The sequence below is a fragment of the Rhamphochromis longiceps genome, linkage group LG18, assembly GCF_057381845.1.
Source record: "Rhamphochromis longiceps isolate RC_006_pf linkage group LG18, R_longiceps_female_GT1.1, whole genome shotgun sequence".
NCBI classification, from domain to species: Eukaryota; Metazoa; Chordata; class Actinopteri; order Cichliformes; family Cichlidae; genus Rhamphochromis; species Rhamphochromis longiceps.
The window spans coordinates 36,944,766-36,970,477 of NC_140574.1; the positions used below are offsets into that span (position 1 = coordinate 36,944,766).

General features: G+C 40.5%; 1 protein-coding gene across 3 annotated transcripts in view; it reads left to right on the forward strand.

Moving 5' to 3' along the window:
• The window catches only part of LOC146648787 (epidermal retinol dehydrogenase 2-like), a 31,320-nt gene extending 7,624 nt beyond the window's left edge, over nt 1-23,696 (forward strand). For 2 of the 3 annotated variants that reach the window (XM_085388725.1, XM_085388726.1), the window contains exons 2-7: nt 17-344; nt 3,152-3,283; nt 3,470-3,569; nt 3,855-3,999; nt 7,307-7,432; nt 23,106-23,696. In XM_085388725.1, the coding sequence (XP_085244851.1) occupies nt 24-344; nt 3,152-3,283; nt 3,470-3,569; nt 3,855-3,999; nt 7,307-7,432; nt 23,106-23,202 (921 nt within the window). In that variant the 5' untranslated portion in view covers nt 17-23 and the 3' untranslated portion in view covers nt 23,203-23,696. Of the gene's footprint in view, nt 1-16; nt 345-3,151; nt 3,284-3,469; nt 3,570-3,854; nt 4,000-7,306; nt 7,433-11,305; nt 14,379-23,105 lie in introns of those variants that run through there. The other variant, XM_085388727.1, reaches the window with a different exon arrangement.
• The last annotated feature ends 2,016 nt before the right edge of the window (nt 23,697-25,712 follow it).

Here is a 25,712-nt window from a genome sequence, read left to right on the forward strand (position 1 = left end):
TCTTCTTTCTTTCCAGATTCATTATGAATTTCTTCTTGGAAACCATCAAAGTACTCCTTTTGTCCATCTGGTACAATGTGGAGTCTTTCATCTACTTCTTTGTGCCAAAGAAAAAGAAGAACATTGCTGGTGAGGTGGTGCTCATTACAGGAGCCGGTGGTGGAATCGGCCGTCTCATGGCTCAGGAATTTGCAGCTTATAGCACCGTGCTGGTGCTGTGGGATATCAACCAGGAAGGGATGAAGGAAACTGCTAGACTGGCTAAAAGTAATGGAGCCAGTCGAGTCCACTACTATATCTGTGACTGCAGTGACAAGAATGAAGTTTACAGAGTGGCTGACCAGGTAAAGTTTCTGGGTGAACATTAGACCGACGTGCCTGTAGCGCAACTGGCATCTACTTCGTTTTTGACTTGAGTTAACATCGATGTGTACGTGCAACAAGTTAACCACCTGAGCTTATTACAACGTCCAAACTTTCAGTGGCTTGAAAATAAAAATACATTATATTAGTCTAAGTAGTTTTAGAACTTTTAACTTTTGTATTCAAATGATTTTAAGTCTTCAGAGAAATCTGTGGTTTCCCTCATTGTCTAATTCAGGTTCATTGGGGGGCTGGAGCCTATTGTAGTGGGTGAAAGATGGGGCGCACCTTAAACAGGTTTCTACTTGTTGCAGGGCTAACAGAGAAATGACCATTAAGAGTCATAGTCACAATTTAGAATCAGCAGCTAATCTAACCATATATTTGTGATGGGTGAAGCTGGAGTACCTGGACTGCTACACAGAAAAGTCCCAGGAAGCCAGTGCTTTTAACTGTAGGACGTAATTGCTGTGCAGCAACAGTGCTAACCACTGGATCAACATGTTACTTACTTTGTTATCACACTGTCTGATCCATTCACTTTAATTCAGTTTTTTGGCTTGTGACAATGATGCTATGGTTGCACAATTATAAGAAACCATATGAAAAATTTATGACATACAAGTTGTTCATAATTTCTGCAGGAGTTAGCAGAGCTGCGTAAACGTTTGCTCATTAAGACCCCGTTGAATGCTAATGATGTGTTAATTCTCTCCTACTTAACAGCACATGGAGTTTTTGCACTTATGAGTAACTCGCTCTCTCACACTCAGCCACACACACATAGTGATACACTAAAATTAAAATTAGCTGCAGACAGCTTGAGTAATGCCGTCCTTTGCATTGTTGACTTTTCATTTATTTGAAATGCTGGTGCAACGTGGCAATGACAGCAGTCGTGTTAATCACAGTGGCTCCTACAGCAGCTTTTCCCTCATCGTTAAAGTGAAGCTCCGCATATTTTAGGTATAATTCTTTAGGGCAAAAAACCCCAAAACAATAATAAAAATAATCCAAAGACTAAAATGCACCTTTCTCTGACTCAGCAATTAATTAATTCATGTTTTATATTAAGACTTTTGCTTTTTGTACACATCTGTATACATTAGCAGTACGGTTAAATAATTGATTTGTCCTTTCATGTGTAGAAACATGAGTCAGCAATAACCATCGAGTACAAGCATCACTTCCTGCCTTCTGTCTTGTTTGGGTCTAGATCAGCGTTTCACAGGAAGATTTAACACTGAAAAATGTAAACAGAATGAATATACAGTGTAGGAAGCTGTAAATGAACGGACACTCACACTACTCCCCCGGTAGTGTTGCTTAGCGGCGTTACTACTCGTGGTGTCATTGTCCACGTCACAGGCGTGGGATCGCTTTACCTTGGCCACGCCCGCTCCGGCTGAGGAGCCACCACGGGCCGTTTTAAGTGTAACTGTAACCATCCAAACATGTTTCTCTCTTTGCATACTCTCTCTTGATTCAGTTTGTTGTCTGAGGTTTTCTCTAAGATGGAAGCTGACAGGATCTTTGTTTTATCACTTTATTGGGAGGCTTTTATTTTGTGTACCATAATGAAATATTTTCTAGTCAGTGTAACATAATGTAGTGTGTGTTTGATCTCCAACTGAATTGTGAATTGGTGCTATTTAAAATTTAACTAAAAAGTGAATCTAAATGTTATGTAGACTGAGCCTGCAGTGCTGTGAAAAACTGTTGGCCCCGTCCTGATTTCAGGTTTTTTGTATGTTTGTCACACTTGCATGTTTGAGCTCATCAAAGAAATTCAAATATTAGATGATCAAATATTAGTTACATGACACACAAACAGGAAGGCTTTTAAGAGGGAAGAAAAATCCATACCTACATGGCCCCATGTGGAAAAACTGATATACCCTGATCTGATTTAAATCTGATTTAAACTGATATACTGGTATACAAACCCCCCGTTATAACAAATTCATTGTGGTGTATCACAGCATTGTAACGCTGAGTTCAATGCCAATTTAGCCACATCCAGGCCTGATTACTGCCACACCTGTTCTCAATCAAGAAATCACTTTGAATAGAACCAAAAAGATCCTCAAAAACAAGACGACATGGCACGATTCAAGGACAGTGAGGAAGAAATGAGAAGCTAATTGAGATCTGGAAAAGGTAATGAAGCCATTTCTAAAGCTGTGGGACTCCAGTGGACCACAGTGAGAGCCATCATCCACAGATGGCAAAAGCATGAAACTGTAGTGGACCTTCGCTGTTCTCTTAGGGTAATTTTGGTCGGCCGGCTTTTCCTGAGAGGAGTCATCCGAGATCACCAAAGACCCCAGAACAACAACTGCAGGCCTCACTAGCCTCAGTTAAGGCTACTGTTCATGACTCCACAATAAGAAAGAAACTTGGCAAAAATGGCCTGCAGAGCAGTTCCAAGACAAAACCCACTGCTGAGCGAAAGGAACATAAATGCTCGTCTCAGTTTTGCCAGGAAACATCTGGATGATCTCCAAGACTTTTAAGAAAATACTCTGTGGACTGACGAGACAACACTTTTTCACACCGCTGTATGTTTGAGTTATGTCTGTGCATCACTGAGGCAGCTGAGAGAACAACAACAGCTCTTCGTCTAAATCACAGATCAATTTCAAGACAACACAGATTGTTTGGGAAATCATAGAATCTCTTTTCCTCATGCATATCCTACAGCTGTTGTACATTTTACTTTGGAGTATCTTTTTTACAAAATGATATTTATTCATACGTGATGGTTTTTCTTCATTCCTTCATGTAGGTGAAGCGAGAGGTGGGTGATGTCAGCATTTTAGTGAACAACGCCGGCATTGTGACAGGAAAGAAGTTCATGGATGCTCCTGATTCACTGATTGAGAAGACCATGGATGTCAACATCATGGCTCACTTTTGGGTCAGTCAGTAAAGGACATGGACAAGTCTCCACATGATTTTACTAGCAGATTAGACAACACTGTGATATTTAATTTGGCATTAACGTCTCCAGTTGATTCTTTAGTAGAATTTAAGAATGAATACGACCTTTTCTGTTACAGCAGGTGATTTGGTCTTTTCCCCCCCCTTTTCTTTCTCCCCTCAGACCTACAAGGCCTTCCTTCCTGCTATGATTGCCAACAATCATGGGCACCTTGTCAGCATTGCCAGCTCTGCTGGACTAATAGGAGTCAATGGATTGGCAGGTGTGTTTTCTTCCCTAAACATGTGATGCATCTCAGTAATTCTAAAGTTGAATGTGTTGGATGAATCCCCTGTTTGACACGTGGAGCTTGAGAACATGACGTATTCTTTAATCTATTTATTGTTTTTATTAAGGACTGAATTATTTATTAAGCCATCAGTGTAAAAGTGCATACTCCCATACGTGATCATTTTAACTAAACAAATACACTTTCTGGTATTGGTGAAGTAACCTTATTTAAGGAACATCTCTTTGTAATGCTTTGTCTTATACCTTCATTCTGCAGACTACTGTGCCAGTAAATTTGCTGCAGTAGGGTTTGCAGAGTCTGTGGGTCTTGAGCTGCTAGCAACTGGGAAAGATGGTGTCAAAACTACGATTGTATGCCCGTACTTCATCAACACCGGAATGTTCGATGGATGTCAAACTAAGTAGGTCATGCTACATGGTTTCCATTTTTATGGTTTCAAATGTCACAGGTGTCATTAAGAACCTGTACAGTGGTTTTCAAAAGTATTCGGCCCCCTTGAACTTTCCCACATTTTGTCACATTACAGCCACAAACATGAATCAATTTTATTGGAATTCCAGGTGAAAGACCAACACAAAGTGGTGCACACGTGAGAAGTAGAACGAAAATCAGACATGATTCCAAACATTTTTTACAAATAAATAACTGTAAAGTGGGGTGTGCGTAATTATTCAGCCCCTGAGTCAATACTTTGTAGAACCAGCTTTTGCTGCAGCTCCAGCTGCCAGTCTTTTAGGGTCTGTCTCTACCAGCTTTGCACATCTACAGACTGAAATCTTTGCCCATTCTTCTTTGAAACAGCTCCAGCTCAGTCAGCTTAGATGGACAGCGTTTGTGAACAGCAGTTTTCAGATCTTGCCACAGACTCTTGATTGGATTTAGATCTGGACTTTGACTGGGCCAGTCTAACACATGGATATGTTTGGTTTTAAACCATCCCATTGTTGCCCTGGCTTTATGTTCAGGGTCGTTGTCCTACTGGAAGGTGAACCTCTGCCCCAGTCTCAAGTCTTTTGCAGACTCCAAGAGGTTTCCTTCCAAGGTTGCCCTGTATTTGGCTCCATCCATCTTCCCATCAACTCTGACCAGCTTCCCTGTCCCTGCTGAAGAGAAGCCCCCCCAGAGCATGATGCTGCCACCACCATATCTGACAGTGGGGATGGTGTGTTCAGAGTGATGTGCAGTGTTAGTTTTCACACACAGCGTTTTGCATTTTGGTCTCATCTGACCAGAGCAGCTTCTTCCACATGTTTGCTGTGTCCCCCACATGGCTTGTGGCAAACTGCAAACAGGACTTCTTATGGTTTTCTGTTAACAATGGCTTTCTTCTTGCCACTCTTCCATAAAGGCCAACTTTGTGCAGTGCACGACTAATAGTTGTCCTATGGACAGATTCCCCCACCTGAGCTGTAGATCTCTGCAGCTCGTCCAGAGTCACCATGGGCCTCTTGGCTGCATTTCTGATCAGCTCCTTGTTCGGCCTGTGAGTTTAGTGGACGGGGGGGGGGAGACGTAGAGACATAGATTGACCCGTAAATCGAGAGCTTCACTTTTATATTTGGTGCTTTTTTTACCACAACTGACTGATCGAACTAGTCAGGTGCTGCATCACTGCAGCCACAGAACGAATCAGTCTGTCGATCTCCCACTCCTCTCACTCACGAACAAGACCCTGGGATATTTAAACTCCTCAGTAACTGGTCCCTGACCCGGAGTGGGCCCTGCACCCTTATGTAGCTGAGGATGATGGCCTCAGACTTCTCACTCACTCTGCTTCATACTTGGCTGTTAACCACTCCGATGTGGGATGGAGTTCACCACCTGATACCAACAGAAGCACATCATCTACAAAAAAACAGAGATAAAAGTTGCAAAAGTCGAAATTTTGAGATTTAAGTCAAATGTATTTTGAGAAAAAAGTCAAAATGTGGAGATTATGGTTGTTTCCAGACAAACTGCGGCAGTTGCTGTACCCTATAAGTTTATAGCGTAGTACTTCAGAATCTCATTTAGTAACAAGGAATGAAGTTATTTCTCTTTTGGGTCAAGTACAAGGACATTGAAAAGATGGTGCAGAAAGTTGCTTATGGCCACACAAACTTGGAAGAATGGATTTATACAGCATGAAATGGTTGTTCATGGACAGATTCAAGGCTACCAACAGTTGCATCACAAGTATGCTGATCAGTTAGTAAAACTAACTGTCTATACAAGGCATTTTGTAGCTGTGGCAGTTTGTCTCGAAATAACCGTAATCTGAATATTTTTACTTTTTTTTTCTCGAAATAGAATTACAATAGTTTTTCTTAGTGTCACACCAATATTCCTCCATGCTACAAACGGAGATAGATGCCACTGTTGTCAAGGTGCATACTCCTCTTAAAGCATGGAGGTCTCCACCTGAAATCCAGCACACTGTGACTCTATGAGCAACAGGAGGGGGAGGATTAGGATTACTGAGTGTCAGAGCCATCATCAGAGATGCGCCAGCCCACCAACCATCACCACCTCACCAGATGAGTGGCTCCAAGAATGCCTTAAGCAGCTGAAGATGCATAAAGATGTCGGACCAAGCCCTTGCATGATACCATTGGGCGAGGACGTGCTGACATCAAGAAGTGCTACCAGTGGCTAGAAAAGGCCAATGTAGACAGAGGCTCTGATTATTGTTAACAGGCCTAAGCAGCAGGTCCACAGAGACAGGAGCCTACCCCAGCTGACATGACCTAAGTTGCAGATTCTGCAAAGGTGTCCCAAGACGCCATCTAGCACATAGTCGCAAACCACCTTGCTGACACATATGAGGACTAGAAGTCCTGTTACACTTCCAGTTTCACACAAAAACAGCAGCTTTTGCTGTCTGGGTGACGAGCTGATAGGCAACATTAACAAGGTTACTGTGACTTACAGTAAAATTTCCTCCCTTACTGTAATGTTTGGATGGCAATGTCAGAATGTCAGTTCATGCTTGTGGAGATGTTACGGTGTGTGTGTCCTGTTTAAATAGTGTTCAGTTGGTACTGAGTATTGTTGCCACAGTGTCCATCCCTGTATCACCACAGTGCATCCAGCCAGATAAGGCATCATGTCATAAAGCTCAGTCAGCTCAATATTGTTTCTTCAACATGGCAATGAGTTCACTGTAGTGGCCTTCAGCTGCCACATCCCAATGAAGCAGCTTTGGGATGTGGTAGGTTCACATTATGCACGTGCAGCCGACAGATCGGCAGCAGCTGAGGCCATGATGTCAACGTGCACCAAAATCTAAGTACTGTTTTCATCACCTTGTTTAATCTATGGCACAAACATTAAGGCATTTCTGACAGCAAAACGGGGGCAAACCTGGTGCTAGTACGGTGTAACTATTCATAGAGTTGCCATTTGTAGCATTATTGAAGGGTAAAATCTTTTTAGGGGGCCTGTTTGTGCAGATTCCAATAGTCTGTTTAAAATTAGAATTACATGTTGTATATTTGGTGTGATGAATGTTATAATACACATCATGTAAGCAGATGTAGTGCATTAATTACATGAATTATATAAAGTGTAATAATTTTCCAAATCATTTAAAAATCTACCCTCTGTAACCTTCAACCAAATATCTGATTACCCACCCAGATTGTCGCAGGAGAACTTGAAATGGAGAACTTGACAAATGCTAAGTTCAGTGCTTTTTTTTTTTTTGTCTCTTTTTTTGTGTTCATCAGGTGGCCAAAACTGCTACCAATCCTGAATCCTGATTATGTGGCAAAGAAGATCATCCATGCTGTGCTCACAGACCAGGTCTACTTGCTTTTGCCTCGGAGCATGTACCTCATAGCTGGTCTGAAGAAGTTAGTCACTACCTTTCTTTGTTTCTTTCACTTGCACACAGTTCCACACTCACTAATGTAGAGATATCTGAAGATTTATCCACTTCACTTGTCCCATATTTTGTCATGCCTTATCACAAAATGGATCATTTGTATATCCCCATTGGAAAATTGAGGGTGCAGAAATTGGTAAAGTGAAATAGAACAAGTGCTGGGGTTTAATAGACCGCCTGACCTACCTCAAGACACAGAAGGCCTTGATTGGTCCTTCCATAGATCAATGCACCTATCTGGGGAAGGGTAGAGAATTTCCACAGCACTGAAGATCACAGTGAGCACAGTGGCCTCCATGTGTAAATGGAAGAAGCTTAGAACCACCAGCTCACTCTTTGGAGCTAGCTCCCCAGATGATCTGAGGGATCAGGTAGAAGGGCCTTAGTTAGCAATTATAACCAGATGGTTGCACTCAAAAAAACTGGAGCATTGCTGTTTGGAGAGAGAACGGTCCAGAAGGACTGGCTGTTTTGCAGCACTGATCATTTATACGCAGAGGCCAGACAGAAGTCACTTCTTAGTAAAAGGCATGTGGCAGCCTGCCTGAAGTTTGCCAAAAGGAACCTGAGGGGACTCTGAGATCACGAGAAATTAAATTCTCCAGTCTGATGAAACAAATATTAAACTCTTTTGCCTGAGCGCCAAGCGTCATGTCTGGAGGAAACGAGGAACTGCTTATCACCTGACCAATACGGTCCCTACAGTGAAGCCGGGTGGTGGCAGCATCATGCTGTGGGGATGTTCTTCAGCAGCAGGAACAGGGAGACTGGTCAGGGTGGAGGGAGATGAATTCAGCAATGTACAGAGACGTCCTTGATGACCTTTTCCAGAGCACTCTGTACCGACCTCAGACTGGGACGAAGGTTCATCTTCCCCCTAAGCACACAGCCAGGATAGCAGTGGCTTCTTATCATGTCCCGAGTGGCCCTGCCAGGAGCCAGACTTGAACCGGCGGGGTTTTTGTTTTTAAGGTGAAAAGTGAATTGAATCCATTTTGAAAAAAGGCTTTAAGATAAAAATGTGAAACAAGCGAAGTGCTGTGAATGCTTTCTGGATGCTCTGTGCATAACAAATATAGTTTGGCTGCACTCCACTTTCTGGTGAAAACACTCATGCAGCAATGCACAGAAATTATGAATGACTAACTTTTTAATAATATTGTGGGCTATTTCTGGGGTCATGGGGGCACCAGTCACCATTCTGTGTATTTCTGGTTGTACTCTGGTGATTCAGGTGGCCTTGATGGGAGTGGGAGTGGCCTAATGACACTGCCTGTTGCTCTCTGGCCTTTGCTCGACTTGGTTAACTTCTAGTTTTTGTTGTGATGCATGTTACCATCTTTGAAGGTCGATTTTTGCTGGAGGTGGGGTGTTGAGGAGGATCATTTACACATGTTCACACGATGGGGCGGGGAAAGGCTATCACAAGAATACAAGGTGATGGATGTCTCTACCTGTAGCTGGTGACATTTCACCTACAGGAATGGGACAACCTGTCAATATTTACCTGAAGTCCAACCTCGAAAAGAAGGCCTGGCCAAAAAAACGGGACTTTAGACCCTAAATCATATTTAGTTAGAATAATGTAAACCATATCAATAAATCCTGTATCCATTTTTACATATAAATATTAGGGGTGCAACGATACTCGTATCGATATTGAACCATTCGATACAGTGCTTTCGGTTCGGTACGCATATGTATCGAATAATACAAAATTTTTTATTTATTTTATCAACTTTTCTTCTGATGATGCTGTCTGTGTTGAGCGCTCAGTGGATCTGCGTTCGACTTATCCGCCTAGGCTGCACTGTCGAGCGCAGATCCACTGAGCGCAGCGCAAGCTAGCAAGACAGAAGCTAAGCTCGTTGCAACATGGCAAATTGAACCTCCCCCACCCTCATTCAGATCTGGCGTTTGGAATTATTTTGGTTTTCATGTGACGTATGACCCTGAAGGTAAGCGCGTCATGGACTAAAGTAAAACAGTATGTTGGATGTGCCACGCAATGCTCAATTACATGGGTGGGAACTAGTGTGTTAGCTTGTTAGCTTGTTGGCCGTCCAGCCCCACGCACGGGGCGATCCGCGGTAGCTCGTTAACGGAGATTTGCCGTGTTGTGGCGTTAACGTCATTTCAGATTAACGCTGACAGCACTAGTGGGAACACAACGAATATGACTGCACATTTACTCCGACAGCATCCTAGTGCAAAGACAAGTGGAAGCAGACAAAACAACAAGCATGCATGCTACAAACTTTACCCGAGTCATTTAGACAGCCGTTAGCACAGGATTCTCCTTATGGGGACCTGATATGTTTAATATGCTGCTGAGAATATAGCCCAGAAGAAGTGTATAGTACAGCTTTTATTTTGAAAGAGCCATTTCTCTGTAATAAACTCTCTTTTCCAAAGATGAGGGATTCCTCAATCAGATTTATTTTTTATTACTTTGTTGTTTCAGCAACATTAAATTTAAAAACTGTACTTTTGAGTTAAAATATATATTTATAATTTTAATAAATGACAAATTAAAAAAGCATGAACATTTTTTTGTATCAAAAAAATATGAAACCGTGACACCAAAGTATCGAACCGAACCGTGAATTTTGTGTATCGTTGCACCCCTAATATATATATATATTTTGCCAGAATCTCAGCTTAAAGCTCACAAAACTATTTCAACAAACTCCAAACAGTTAAAACAGCAAACGATTAAAACGGAGTCCACATAAAGTGGTGATGTTCCTAAATGAGAAAAGGAGAAATCCAGATTCTAGGTTTTATCCATTTCTCAGCAGAGAGAGTTTTATGGCTTTGTCCAGCAGCTGAAGCTGTGTCACGAGTTCCATACATATTGAAGGATGTCAGTGTGTCAGTTTGAACTGCTGTTACCAGAGTTGGAAACAGATCTGAGGAGGAGAAATCGTTTCAGAGAGCCCAGTGAGCCAGACCAGCGTTCATCAGTGTGTCTGTGGTAAAAATGGTAACATTTTCCTCTTTCTGTATCATTGTATATGCAGCTATGAGCAAGCTTGTTGCCAAATACAGCGATTTGGTTGGTCAGATCAGTTTATTCGGATCCAAAACATCTGAAGAGTCAAGCTTGGTTTGACAAAAATAAATTCAGCAAATTCGTCCAATAAAAATACACGATTGGTGTGAACGGCTGCATTAGCAATAGGTAGTCCAAAAGTATTTTTAACGCACAAAATGTTCACACGGACGTCGTATGTCCGTATGTCCGGTGTGAAAAGGCACCAAATTTAAAACCAATTTGATACGTGCAAAAACTTATTGTATATTTAAAAAACAAAACAAACCCAAAACTGATTCTGAGATTTATTTTGTTTTTAATTATTTCTTTTTGCCCTCTTACTAACGTTTCCAGAATGACTCAGACCTAAATAATGTCTTTGGCACACACTGAACTCATGCACACTAACTAACACTCATAAAGATTCCACTTGGATGACTTTTGTGCCAGAATACAGTAATGTTGCATGTTGTTTATGTAATGGTCTTATCGTTGTCGGTGTGTTTGGTACAGTAGTTGTTTCAGGTCTGTCCTCGTCTTTGTCATCTTTTTGTGTGGATGTTTGTTTTTAGATGGATACATCCCAGCAATAACATGAGGTTAAACTTGGCTTTAAACTGATTGTTGAAGAGAAATATTATTTCCTTATAATTAAAATGACATCACAGCCATCACTGGCAGATTATTCGATTGCCGTAATGGTTACATATGTTATGCATTTCATTAAAATGACCTTGGTGCTGATGGGGTTATATTTCTGTTGTCCTCATCCTGTTCTCTTTTGTTTCCCTCCATCATCGTCAGTGTGTTACAGTGGAAGCTGCGCTACCTCTTTGGCCGTTACATGGAATTGGCCGTTGAAATAGACTGCCACAAACGCCTCAGTGCACACTGAAATGTGTTTGGATGTTGTGCTCAGCTGTAATCTCTAACCACGTACAGGGCACATTGTAGCTCGGACTGTTGTAACGTGTAACGAAACATTCTGCAACCTCCGTCTGTGCTAAATGTTGAAGTTTACTAGGAGGGATTTGATGCTTTATTGACCATGAAACCCAGCACATGACATTTTTACATGTGATGGTGTATTTACATGTAGTGAAGCCATGAGTGCTATATAATATCTAAAATGTCAAGTATTAAAGACAACATTCAGATACTATGTCTTGCTCTCATAACACTTATTTAACTTTCATTAAATTTGTGTTTCCCTAATATTGTATTCGCCAATGTCATTATACTGAAACAAGATGTGGGGTCAAATCTTCCTGGACCTGACTTGTGCTACAAAGCTGGATTGCTCTTACGCAGCTAACTAACCCAGTGGTTTAAGAACTACAAAGGTGGATCATTTCTTATTGGGGAAGATTACCATGGCAACTCATGCCTAACTGGTTTCAGAGCATGTTATAATCCAGATTAGAGATCAGCAGGTATCGGATCAGCCACCGACTGACCAAGATCCCTAAGATCTCAGATGTTTCAGATCCTTAGGATTCCTGGGACCTCGTTCCATGAATTAGATTGTTTTTGTTTTTTAAGAGCATCTAATGTCTTTGTGTTGCCTCAAACACAAAGTGAAATACTTGATTGTAATTCATCTAATCCCCAATTTAATGATAGTGTTGTCATATTGATAAATCTGTTAATTTTCTGAATTTTATTAATGTGAACAAATGAAATGGCTGTAGCTCAGGTGGTAGAGCAGATCAGCTACTGAGCTACTGTTGGTGGTTCGATCCCCGGCTCCTGTCTGCATGTCAAGTGTCCTTGGACAAGATACTAACCCCGAGTTGCTCTCCGATGCGTTCATCAGAGTGTGAATGTGTGTGAATTAGGGCTGCCACGATTAGTCGACTAGTCACGATTACGTCGACTATTAAAATCGTCGCCGACTGATTTAATAGTCGACGCGTCGTTTGAAGCTTTGTAAGATCCCAAAAGACGCAGGAATAAGTAGCAGGATTTAAGAGTGTAATAACGGACTGAAACAGAAGATGGCAGCACTACATGTACAAGGATGCCAGCTGCCGTTAAACCCCGAAGAAGAAGAAGCTGTGTCCCAGAATTCATAGCGCAGCCCAGCTCAGTTTCCAACAATGGCGGCAGCTAGTTAGTTTTAACTTTACTCTTATTATTCTTTCTGGGTCACAAAATAAACGTTTAACATATTTTCAGGCGAGAATGTAGCTGTGGAAACCTCAAATATCTGCTCAGTTTATCAGGACACCACATATTTTCAAAAGCGCTCCGACGTTTTCGGAGACGCCTGTTACCCACTAGCTCGATAGCTAGCCGGGGTTTAACGCTCACTAGAGCCGTGAGAACACCGGACTCCCGGCAAATTGTTTTCAAACCCACCGCCGTCTTTCGCTACTCAGGTTAAACATGATATATGAGTCACTTAGATAAATTAAAATGTTATTGTTTGGCTTTTTTTAGTATTTTATTTGTTCCTGAGTAAATCGGTTTGGCTGAGATTAAAGTTATAGTTTTTACACAGCTGAATAAACATCAAGCAGACAGCTGATCATCAGAAGTGTGAGATGCTCGAGAATTTACTCCGGTGTCCTGTTATATTTTAGATAGCAAGGAGTTTATTAAACTTCACCGAAACAATCTGCAAATTTCATTAAAATTTAATAAACTATCATCTTGTCTTTATTTTTAGTTAGCACATACCTTAAACACTTAAAGCTGTAAGCTAATGATAGTTATATAAGAGCAGATGCTGCTGGTGCAATAAGCTGTTCGTTTTACTCCAATGGATGATGATCTGATTAGTCGACTAATCGCAAAAATAATCGGTGACTAGTCGACTATCAAAATAATCGTTTGTGGCAGCCCTAGTGTGAATGCTTAAGTATAGAAGGAAGTGCTTGTATGAGTGGGTGTGAATGGCTGAATGTGGCATGTTCATTCATGTTCATGTACACAGTGCTTTGAGCACTCCGGGAGAGTAGAAAAGCACTGTATAAGAATCAGTCCAATGTTCAGAGCACAGACTGTCTGCAGCCTGCATTTAAAACTCACCTCAAATGCATCTAGTTCAGTTTTTGATTTTTGGTCATTTTAGGCTCAACTTCACTCAAATACTGGAATCCTCTCAGACACGAGTCACTGACCAGTCTGGTCTGTTGAACAGACAGCTGCATTCAATTCAGTTAAATTTCATTTATTTAGTGCCAGAGTTACAAAGATGGAGATTATAGAGTTTGTTCTGAGCTGCTAATAAATCTGTGATGTGATCACCGTCTCCGGCCTTTGATGTTGACGAGTGAATGACTGTAAACGTGTTTGTGTCAGCTGCCAGTGCCGCCCCTCAGCCTCCAAGTAGATGCATGTTTGGTATCAATTTGAAAATCTTAAGTGTCTTCCTACTTGAGTTATTGCATTCACAGGATTTTCAGAAAACGTGACCCCTGACCTTGACCTTAAATCCAAGGTCACTGAGATTCTGACTCATCTAACATGCCAAGTAGGTACACCTGTGGTATGAATTTTAAAATCCTACATCATCTTGTTCTTAAGTTATCGCATTCACAAACCACGCTGCCTGTTATAATACAAATGTATAAAGACACAATATACACTGCAAAAGCAAACAAGTTTCTAAAGGCAAAGAATTTGGATATTGTATCAACTAGTCTGTCAAAACTGGATTAAAAAATATGGCTGAGGGACGCTACAGTAAAGGGCTGGCAGATTCTCTGAACGGAGGAAATGCAGCATTTGGTGATGTTCATGGGTTCCAGACGTGAGGCATTTAGTGACTGCACAATTTTCATTGTGTAAAAATTACATATTTTTTTTATTTGTTAGATATTTTTTCTGCCTTTGAGACTGAAAATGTGTCACGTGTGTAAAATTGACTCTGATTATAAACAAAAATGAATACTTTTCTTAAACCTCTTGAATTACAGCTACTGTATCCACTTCAATCATCTTGTTTGTTTTAAACTCGTCTGTAGTGGTTTATTTGTTTATTTATAAGGAACCCCATTAGCTTCCACAACAGTGGTGCTGAGAAACACAATGTAAAATAAAAATAATTTTCAGCAACCTGCTGGGTCTGCCCCTAGGATACAAGGGACACTTCACGCACCTAGTAAACACACTTGTGGTTAAGAACTTTAAGTAAAAAAGCAAGGTAGGGCCAAAGTCACATAATTAGGAAGTTTTTCCTTCATCATGTATTCCTACAGAGAAAACAAAGGTCTTGGAAGGATCCAGCTCAGCAGAGCTAATTTAAAAGACTTGAGACATAGAGTGGCCACATCACTTCCCCATGACAGGTGTATCCCTGCTGCTGCACCATCTTTGCCTTTTGGTGATGCATTTAAAACTATGTAATGGTTAAACTTAAATATGATCAATCTGTTTCTATTAATGGGCTATGTACCAGCAGTCATTAAGGTGGCAGTATTTAAACTGTTACTCAGAAAGCATCTCTAGACCCAGCTGCCTTAGCTAATTATAGGCCAATCTCCAACCTTCCTTTCATTCCTTTTTGTCTTTTGAGTAGTTTCAGTCAGAATGTAACGATCATCACGGTACAGAAAGTGCAAAGTGAAGGTTACAAATGGTCTTATGGCCTCTGACAGTAGATTCTAATGGTAGTTACTCTGGATGGTGTTACCCTTTATGAATGAGGCTCGAGTATAAAATGCTCTGAGTGTTCGAGCAGAGTAGAAAAGCACTAGGGGAGACTCATAACACCACAAATGTCACCAATGAGGAAGGCGCTAGGAGTCTCACGATCATTTCAGTGTTTGCCCACATGACACAATCCCTGTTTTTGCATGGTGGTTGTCATGGCTGGAAACCGCTGCATGCAGGTTTTATTGGGGGGAAAACTGATTTTGAGGTAAGAAAGTTGATCTTTTGAGCAGGTTTAGTGCTAAACTTTGTTTAGTGCTTAAACTGCAAAACAGTGTGACTTACAGTAGATGAAATTGTAGTTTCTTAGGCAAACTGTGATGCATTTTCCCCCTGATCATTTCAAACCACAATGCTAAAGCCGTTAACAGATAATGGTAGGGTGGGTTGTAACATATTTTTTAAGTGTTACAACCATCCCCTTCCCTAAAGAAGAGTTTATTCATTTTTATACTTTTCCAGCTGCCTGGAAAAGGGATACTGATACTGGTGTGGCTGCTGAAGGCAGTCAGATCAGTGGCAAAGGAACATCTGCCATGTAACACTGAGTAGATGCTGCAAAAAGCTGTGAGACAGAGACCCCGTGATCCTTGGTAGGTTAGTATAGCAGCAATAAAGCTTTCTCCGAAGCGCAGGAAAAAGTGTTGGTTGACTATTCGACTTCGACAGCAGACCTGGTTATAAGTTAGACAGAATACTAGCAAAGGTGCCTGACCAATTAAAAAAAATGTTTGTACTCAGTCGTTATTCCACTTCTTTTTTTAGGTCTGAAAGTTTTTTTATTAGCTCACAGTAACTTATAACACCCACAATCATGTGGTGAGAAGCACATGGTTTACAATTTTTATGAAGCAGAACCACAGCCTGTTGCAGAGGAGTGCAGAGGCAACTAGTCATGAAAATAAAGAAAAACCATTAAAGGTGTGTGGTAGTGCATATATCAGTGAAAGCTATCCAGTTCTGCGAGGAAAGGGGAATCATGGCGCTTACCTTCCATCCCATCTGCACCCATGAACCTCATCCACTGGATCGCAGTGTCTATGACCCATTTAAGAAAACGGGAAATAATGCAAGTGTTGCCTGGATGAAGATGAATTCTGCCAAGACTATGATCATGTATTATATTCCAGGGATTGTCGAGGCTGCTCTGCCTCCAGCTGCAACACCCAAAACCATTCCATCTGGTTTACAGTCCACAGATATTTCGCCCTTCAATTCTGACATTTTTGAGAAGTGTAGCGATGCACCGTCACGAATCAAAGACCGCCCAGAACCAGGTCCATCACTAAGATCTGCAAGTTCCCAGCCATGCTGTCCTCCAACTCTCCTAGGGACTTATGACTTCCTTACTATTTATGTCCTGTCCTCTAGATGAACCTAGTACCTCAGGGTTGTCTACAGCTCAGACAGTCAATTCTTCAGGTATACGGCCATTTTCAAAACCAGGGCCAAGAAAAAAGACTGGCAGGATCAGGAAGAAGAGGCAGTCTGAAATGATCATCAGTACACCAGTATGGGATGTGGCTCAGGTGGTAGAGCAGATCAGCTACTGATTGGAAGGTTGGCGGTTTGATCCTGGGCTTCCCCAATCTGCATGCCAAATATCCTTGGTATTAGTTAGTGTTAGTATCCAAGATACTAACACCAAGTTGCCCTCTGATGTGTTCATCGGAGTTTGTTAGTTTGCACTTGAGTTTAGAAGTGCTTGTATGAATGGGTGAATGAGGCATGTTGTATACAGCACTTTGAGTACTCCGGGAGAGTAGAAAAGCGCTATGTAATCCCTGACAATTTAATGTCTTTAGCTATTCAGCGATGCCCGCATCATCAGCTGGCATTGTGTGGGAAATGGCCACTATTCTCTAAAAGTAATGACGGAGCGGTATGCGTTCACACCCAGTAAATTTGTCTTCTCATTTTGACTTGCAAACCTGTCTGAGTCTCATGCAGAGGTTTGCCAGCATCTGAGGTGTCGTATTACAGATTTTTCTGTCTCAGCGTGCTGTTGCACACTGTAATGCAGATACAGTCATTCTTTCACTGTTTGTCTAGCACAGTTGATATTCAAGAAAGAAACTGTGCAGAAGAGAAGATGGAAAAGCTGTGCATTTCTCAGTTTTAAATTGTATCTTTGAGGACTTTGTTACTAGTAGCCTGTCGCAAAAACACATAATTTGCTCACATTTCTTTAATCGAATCTATGGGGAAAAGGGGGCAGACCTAACAAAACAATTTAAAGAAGATAAAACAGTATCTGAAAGTCATGTCCTTAAGAAACAGATGAAAAGACAGTAAAGACAGTCTCAGTGGAAGCATTGCTGTCAAGGAGCCATTCTTAAAGAAGGGAAACATGGAGAAAATGCTGAGCTATGCCAAATTAAACAAGAACTGGACTGAAAATCAGTGGGAACAGGTCTGATGGTGGAGGGACTTCAAATGGGAAATTTATGGTTCAAACCTTCATCAATAGGTACGAAGCAGGTCAAGAGAAAGACACAACAGCCATCTGTAAAACATGGTGCATGGTGCAGACTCTACCATGGTTTTGGGCTGGATTTTAACCTGTAGTATTGGGAATATTACCAAAATTGATCAAATTACGAAGCAGAAAAGTACTGGCAGATTTTGATCCACCATACAAACCTTCTAAAAAGAAGAGAAAAGAAGAAGAAAAAAGTGCTATATAAGAATCCGTCCATTTACCATTTAAAACAAGCACTAATGCAAGTGGACCAGAAAATAACCAATATTACAAGAAAGAGTATCTCAGGAAAAAATCAAGGCGAGCAGAAGAAAAATAGAAATGTGCCCAAAAAAGTCTTAAAGTAACGCTGAAGATTCTGAGACAGCAGATGACAAAAACTTTTGCGTTGTCTGTCTGGATTTGTTAACTCAAAGCCGGAGGTAGTTTGGGTAAAATGTCCACCCAGCCTGCACTTTAAATCAAACCTATATGTTTGTCACACAGGTGCATTGTACTAACTGTTTGAGTATTTGTAGTGTCATGAAAGTTTGTTTAGTGAACTAATTTACACACTGATACCACAAGAGTGTGTTTGAGTTATGGCCAGTCACAGAGAGAGGCGGACGCTGTTCTTTCTTTTCAATAAACCACTTTTTTGAAGCATGTTCTCTGGTGTAATTTTAATGTTAACACATGAGATCTGTGGTATTCTTGCAGGTGTCATTCATAGTAAACAAACAGGATATTTTGTTTCAAAGTACAAAAATTCATTGAGTTACAGATGCTTAAGCACAATGTGTTACAACCACACATGGCTTTCCCTATATAGGAACCTATCCATTTACCATCTCTTTAAATAGAGACTTTGTTATATAAGTTGTATTTCACCAGTGTAAGTCAAATAAAGGTTCCCAACTAAAAGCACCCAGGATGTTTGCTTTGTTGTCTTTATATACATTTAGGAAAATATCTTCTTATTCAAGGAAAAGAGCCAAGACATGAAAAATACAGGTGGGTGGATGCTTTTGGAAAATATAGTAGATATCTGAGGAAACGAATCTAAGGCAGCTTGAAGGGTTAGACTGGCAGCGTGGCAGAATAACAAATTTACAGGATGTGTTTGGTAGCAGTGTGTGATATTCTGAAAATGTAATCTTGAATGGATATGAAACCTGACTGAGTGGTGATGAAGTTAGGAGCTGCAGCCATTATTTGTGTAATGGATTTACATATGTTAATGATATTCCTGGTTCTCCTTGTTATAGTGATGAAAGCGAATGCAGGCCACAGTCCTATTTTAGTGTTTGTTCATCTGGTTCATTACAGTTTTTTATATAGCACCAAATAATAGGACCAAATCAACAAACAGTTGCCTCAATAATCGAGAGAAAAGACCAACAATCAGACAATGTCCTACGAGCAAGCACCTGGCATCAATGGGGAGGAAAAAAACTCCCTTTTAAAAGGGTACTAGCTAAGAATTATGGGGAAATAGAAATTAGATGAATTGTAATAATTACTAATGATTAAATGTGAGTTTGGTGTGTAAATTTGCAAAAATAGAGTGGACTAAGAGTGAAGAAACTGATTTTGAGGTTTCTTCTGAAACTCAGCTGCTCCCTCCCTGAGCCTGGTTGTGCTGGAGGTTTCTTCCTGTTAAAAGGGAGTTTTTGCTCTCCACTGTCGATACATGCTTGCTCATGGGGGATTGTCAGATTGTTCAGATTTTCTTTCTAATATTGTAGGGTCTTTATTCTACAGTATTTATTTAAATAAAATCAATTCTAACATTAATATATAGAGGTGTATTACAATTTATGCCAAAAACATGAAGATGTATCATATCTGCAGTTGCCAATTAACAGTCTGTACTGGGAGTTTTCATCCTTTTTCGATGTGTCAAAAATATAATTCTCAGCTAATTGAACCTTGCACTCAAACTTAATTAAACTTTAATTGTTACTTATAATCATGTATGTAACTTTGTAATTTTAACATGTTGTCGCCTCTTGGCCAGGACTCCCTTGGAAAAGAGGTTTTTAATCTCAATGGGACTTTTCCTGGTAAAATAAAGGTTAATAATAAACTTAATATTTCTATCAGTTTTCTGTTGCTCAGTTAGGGAAATGGGATAGCAGAACATCATATAGACATTTTGAATGTGGCATTTACTGTGTCAGTAATTCTGTAGAAGTCAACAAAGAGGAGAGATCGTAGTCTGTCTAAAATGTGACTTGCCTTTTCAATGCATTGGTGGAACTTTAAAACATTGCAGATTTTCTGTACAGTTTGTATGAAGGTGAGCAAATTTCCACCAGCTCGTATGTCAATCAACGCCATACTTTGCTCTCATTGGCTTCACATGCTCCCCTGGAAGTTCTGCCACTTCCCTTCGAGCACAGTTGTTTCACATGTAGTTGCTCAAAGTCACTGCATGTTATTCACTTTCCGCAGCTTCTGATCACCACATCAATATGAGTTGCTTGACACCTGAGTCTGAAGCTCCGAGAATAGTGAGGGAGGTTAACCCCTTTTGGTTATAAAGGCAGCAGAAGTGAGCAAAAATGTCAGCGCGTGAGTTTTACATAATAGTGCATTAACCTGTTAATGTGGTTTCCTGATCTCCACGATCTCCTCCCTCTTGCACCCATCTTTGGGTGTTTAAGAGGTTAACAGAAGTTGCAATGATTTCTTGCTGGGACTGTAAGGTCACATTGTATTTGACTGCCCTCAGCTTGCCAACATAAGTTAAAAGTCTAGTTGTATGAGCACTGTGTAAACTTCACATCACTTTACCCAAATGAGTGAAATCTGTAATACCTTAGCAATAACACTGATAATAGAAATAATAATGCACCATTTGGAAGAGCCAGGTCTTAGATAGCTGAAGCCCCCTGCACTGCTGCTGAATCGTTTTGTTCTTTAATTGTATTTCATGAGTGAGTGTTTAAGAAGAAAAGATGTCTGCCATTCTTTTCTTCTTCTTCCTCTAGTCCATTTATCTGAGGACAGGGCTATTATTCTCTATTAGAAAGATTTTTGTCTCTGGAAAACAGCTCACACAAATACAGCTCACAGATAGTGCCTCGCCTGTCACCTCTGTTCATTTTAGATAAAAGCCATTGTATCCGGGCTTTTAATAATGTGTTGTATTATCCTGCCTTGTCTCTGCTCCCTCTTTGAAGACAGTCATTGTTGGAGTTGTTAGTCATCCAGATTTCGCTACCAGTGAGAAATGCAAGCAACATTATTCTGGCTCTATGAAATTATTAGACATGACCTATTTAAATTAGAACAAATATTTTGTTCCATTAGGAGCTGTTTGTTAGATTCATTGTTATGCTTAATGCTAATGATGCTAATGAGGTCATCAGTCCTTGGAATGTTTGTTTATTTTTAAAGGATTGCTGCAGCACTCTTGTAGAGTTGCTGGAGGTACAGTTTCATTGTTTTAGAACTTCTCACGTGATCATAAACTTTCTAAGAACCAGCTGGCTAGCTTTGCTCTGCTGCCTTGCTCATCTTTACAGTGAGTCGTGTCCCGTCGAGGTGTCGTGTGTTTATTGAGTAGCTGTTTGGTTTCTCCAGTACATACACTATGTTGCTTCGTTTGTGTTTGGGAGTTCTGTCCTTGGGATGAAAGAGTTCATTTACATGTATGTGCTCCTTTTCTTTCTGTTTCTGCCTTATTGGGATGGGCTTTTGCCCGGTGTTGCAGGGTCCTGATTACTCCAAGTTTGTGTTTCAAAGGGTGATGGGAGTCAAAGAGTAGATGCTGGTCTGTGTGCGTGAGCTTCCAGTGAACGTAAATGTTGAGGCTTCCCGAGTCCTCAATGCGCTCAGCACAGTCCATAAATGGCAAACTATGGTCCTTTGTGTCTTCCCCGGTGAGCTTTATGTTTCTATCCACTGAGCTGATGTGAACAGTGAAAGATTCTACTTCTTGGGTTTTGATAGATTTTGATTTTAACCGCAGTGGCATCCACATATCTTTAGGTGGCTAGGTTCTGTCTGTTTGAAAGAGCCAAGAGCTGTACTTATCTATAGATACCCTTGTTGTGTTTAAAATATCTGGTTGTAAGTATGTGGTCTAACAGCATGTAAATCTAATGCAACTTGTTCTTTACAGTGGCCCTTTCTCTGATTTTTAGATATATATTCCTCTTGACTGTACATATTTCTCCTGTTTGCCATTTATTCCTGCTGTCAACTATTCATATTTTTATTCCAGCACATGCAGTTACTGTGGAGCACCCACAATTTCATTGTACATGTACAGTGACAATAAAGGACTATTCTATTCTATTCTGTTCTGTTCTATTGTATTCAGGAGTAAAGTTCTCTTCTGTAAGGAGCTGGATGCTGTTGTCTTGTTGTGACAGTCTCCACTGCCTTGGTTAAAGATATGCAAGTGGAAATGTAGGCCTCATTAAAGGACACTCTGGTTTCATCTGGATCCAGTGATCCAGGTTTTAGGTCTGTAGAGTTTTTAATGGGGTGTGTTTTCCACCGGGGGCTGGGATGGTGGTGAGATGTTTGGAAATGTTGTAGGTGGATGAGTTTACTGCTAACAATGCACTTCTTGTGCTACATACTGGCAACCATGTGGTACTGAATCCCCCTTTCTAGAGTAGGTTTGTGAATGGCTGTGGAATTAAAGCACTGAAATTAATTTATTTATTTATAATAGGCTGACTCTTTATAATACACCCTGTCTATATACATGTGTGTCAACATGTATGGTTTGTATTGATAGCACAAATGAGATACTGCAGGGTTATTGAAAGGAGGCACTCTCTCCAGTGTTCATTTATTTTGTTTGAAAATGACTGAGTGCTGCGGAGAGGTGCGGCCCTACTACTTCCTCAGCAACTTTCTGTGGGCAGTCACTGAGGAAGTCCTAATCCAGAGGGAGATGGAGTGTAGGAGGCTGAAGTTGATTAAGTTTGTTACCAGTCTGTTAGGGATGAACAATGATGTGGGTTTTGTACATACTTCGGAAGCTTTCTGGGGGAAACACAACCTCTTGTTAGGAAAGATGGCATCCATTCCACTTTGGATGGAGCCGCTTAAATTTCTGGAAATCTGGCCAAATTTCTTAAACCACCTGAAAATATGACTATCCAGTGATTCCACACAGAGCACCTTGGGGCTCAATGTCTTGCCCAAGGATACTTTGGCATGCTGGATTAGTCAGGGTTCAAACCAGCAACCTCCCTGATGACCTCTCCTAGGCTATAGCCACTCCAGTTGCATTTGGACTTTTTTACTCAGTAAAACTTGATCACAAAAGTTTTGCAGAGTTGATGTTGAAACTGTTCGTGGAAACTTACACTCGCTTTGGTCCGTGCAGTTTCTGGTGCAGTTGCATTGTTATAGCATATTAAGACATTGGCACATAAAAAGAAACTAACACAGATGTCAAACACCTTTTTGTATGTATTTTGTATGTTCATTTCTATGTTTTTTCTCTCTTCAAAGTGTACTGAACATGAAGCAGGCCATTGTTCTGGGCCAGTACCTGGGAGCCTTCAACCTCATGGACACGTTCAGGGGGCGCTCCAGGAAACAGGAGTGACGGAGAGGAGAAGCACTTATGAAGAATACCTAAGATGGAAGGATGGATGCATTAAAATTAACATCAACAACAATTTAATTGTTAACCCTCGAATTAAGTGTTTGTTGGTGTAATATCAGGGAGCAGCACATCTCAGTATAACGAGCCTTGTGTTTTAAATCTCAGCTTCCCAAATGAATGAATGTGTTTTTAAATGTGTTTTTAAATTGCATTATTATTATTAGTGAATCATTGTCATTTTACAGTCTGTGATATAGTATTAACAGGAATACAAAGACCACTCATGGTGATCCTTTATATGTAGTTTTGTTAATGCATGCTAGTCCTCATAACTCTGCATCAAATGTGACGTTGTTGTGAATGTTTCCTGACATTTCTGAAATTGCCTTTGTGTAGATTGTTTAACACTGACAGTTTCCAGCGTAATTGTCAATTAAAAATGCTTATATGATGTTGCTACCAAATTTAGTGCATTAATAAAGAACATCCATTTACTAAGAGGCCTCTTCAGTGAACGTGCTATATTTAGAAACCTTTAAAAATGGCATCAGTTGAGTTTTTAAACAGGCACACCATGGACCTGAAAATGGGACCCCAGGAAAAGAGAGGCTGACGCATACATTTAGTTGTTCATGCTGTTTAGTGTTTACCAGCTGAAATACTTTCTCATCAAACACCAAGTGCCAGAGCTAAGCACTCAGGAACAATCAACCATGATAAAGGAATTTCTAAGACAATTTCTCACCCTGCTAAGGTTAATAGCTGTTGGTTCAGATTACTTAAAACTGCAGTTAGTTCAGGCTGGAAAAATCATTTTCTTTATTTAAGTACGTCTTTATTTGTAAGTAACTTTACAAAATGTTGAGGCATTAAATGTCGTGTGTTGAAGCAAAAACTTGAGACAAATCTTTGAAGTTGAGACTTCCAGCTTGTGCAGATGCACCAGTGACATTGAAATAAATGTGGTTTTGTGTAGGCCTGAAGCAACTCTTTCTAACTTTAACTGTAATATAACATAGCAGGAGCCATGAGCACGTGCAGCTCTACTTAAATCTGGTCTTTGATGTAACACGTGCATACATGTGTGTGTGTGCAATGCTACCACTCTCTGCACCCACCTAGTGTGTCAGATCTTGTAATTATGTCTTCATTCCACATATTTTACATAAAGGGCCATGGGTAAACACATGGCTCGGTTCTCTCCCTGTGATGCCCTCACGTCTTGTAAACTGTACAAGAACTCACCAATCTGCAGGTAAAATCCAATTTCAGATTTTTCTTTAAAAGTTCTGAAATTCTCTGATCCTCGCCTGCGTACAGTCGCCTTTTTATGAATTCGCTTTGGCATTTAAGGACATTCTGTGCTCAGTTTACCCAAAGCTGTTGCATTGGCTAGTTACTAGTTGCTGTTTAATGATTACTTTAAATATGAATTAAAAATAGGAATATTTTCTGTCACAAACTTTCCACGTTCTCAGTCCGATCATTCTGGCAGCTGCCCAGATCCAACCCACTCGGGTCGATCGCTCTGTTCGGCAGCCTCATGTTGATCTAGAGAAACGTCTGCAGCAATTGTAGTGAAACTAATTGCATTTGCCCTTCTGCTCCTTCCTCCATTTACGGCAAACAGCGCTTGCATCAAGTCATTTGAAAGTGAGTTGTGTCTTAACCTTGTAAGCAGAAAGTGATCATTCATTCCTCCCTTCAATAGATCATATTATCCCTAAAAGCAACCAACGTAAAAGGGGGAAAATTAGTTCACGACACATTGCTCACCCCCAAAATTACAAGAAAAAACTCATAATCATGCATCAAGGAGCTCTGGGCTGCCCCCACACCTTATTGGAGGGAGCCTGTTTATAAGTGGATCGTTGTTCGAGTGTGTGTGTGTGTGTGTTTGTTTGTTTGTGACTCAGAGGTGGTTAGAGTGTTCTGAGGCCTCTCACATAGAGCTAGCTCGAAAATAAATGCATGGATGTGATCCAATGGATGTGAGAGGAGATGGGGCGGAAAAAGCAAGATATATAGATAACAGACAGTATTATTATTGATGACAATGAAACAGTTAAACTATCTGAAACCTGGCTCACAAGAACAATTACTGACAAACACATCGCATTAACGGGTTACAATCTTCTCCACTGCGACCGCCCAGTGTTTCAATTTATGTAAAAAACAAATTCCATGTTACTGTCCAATCATCAGTAACTGTTTGTAAACACATTGCAAGTTCTAACTTTACAAGGGCTATTTTATCACCATTGTGGGCTGTTATAGACGCCCCTCAGCTAGTAGTGAGGCTTTAATTTCACTTAGTGGAAAAACGATCTACTTTAGATTTTAATGAAATTATCCTGACCGGAGATTTCAACTGGGACTGGTCGTCTTCTGCCTCAGTTTTAAATCTATGTGTGACTGATATAATCTCACACAACTAATTTATAGCACAAATCTTAAATACCTGGAAAAGTTGTCACTTATTGATTTATTTTTAACTAACATGCCACATA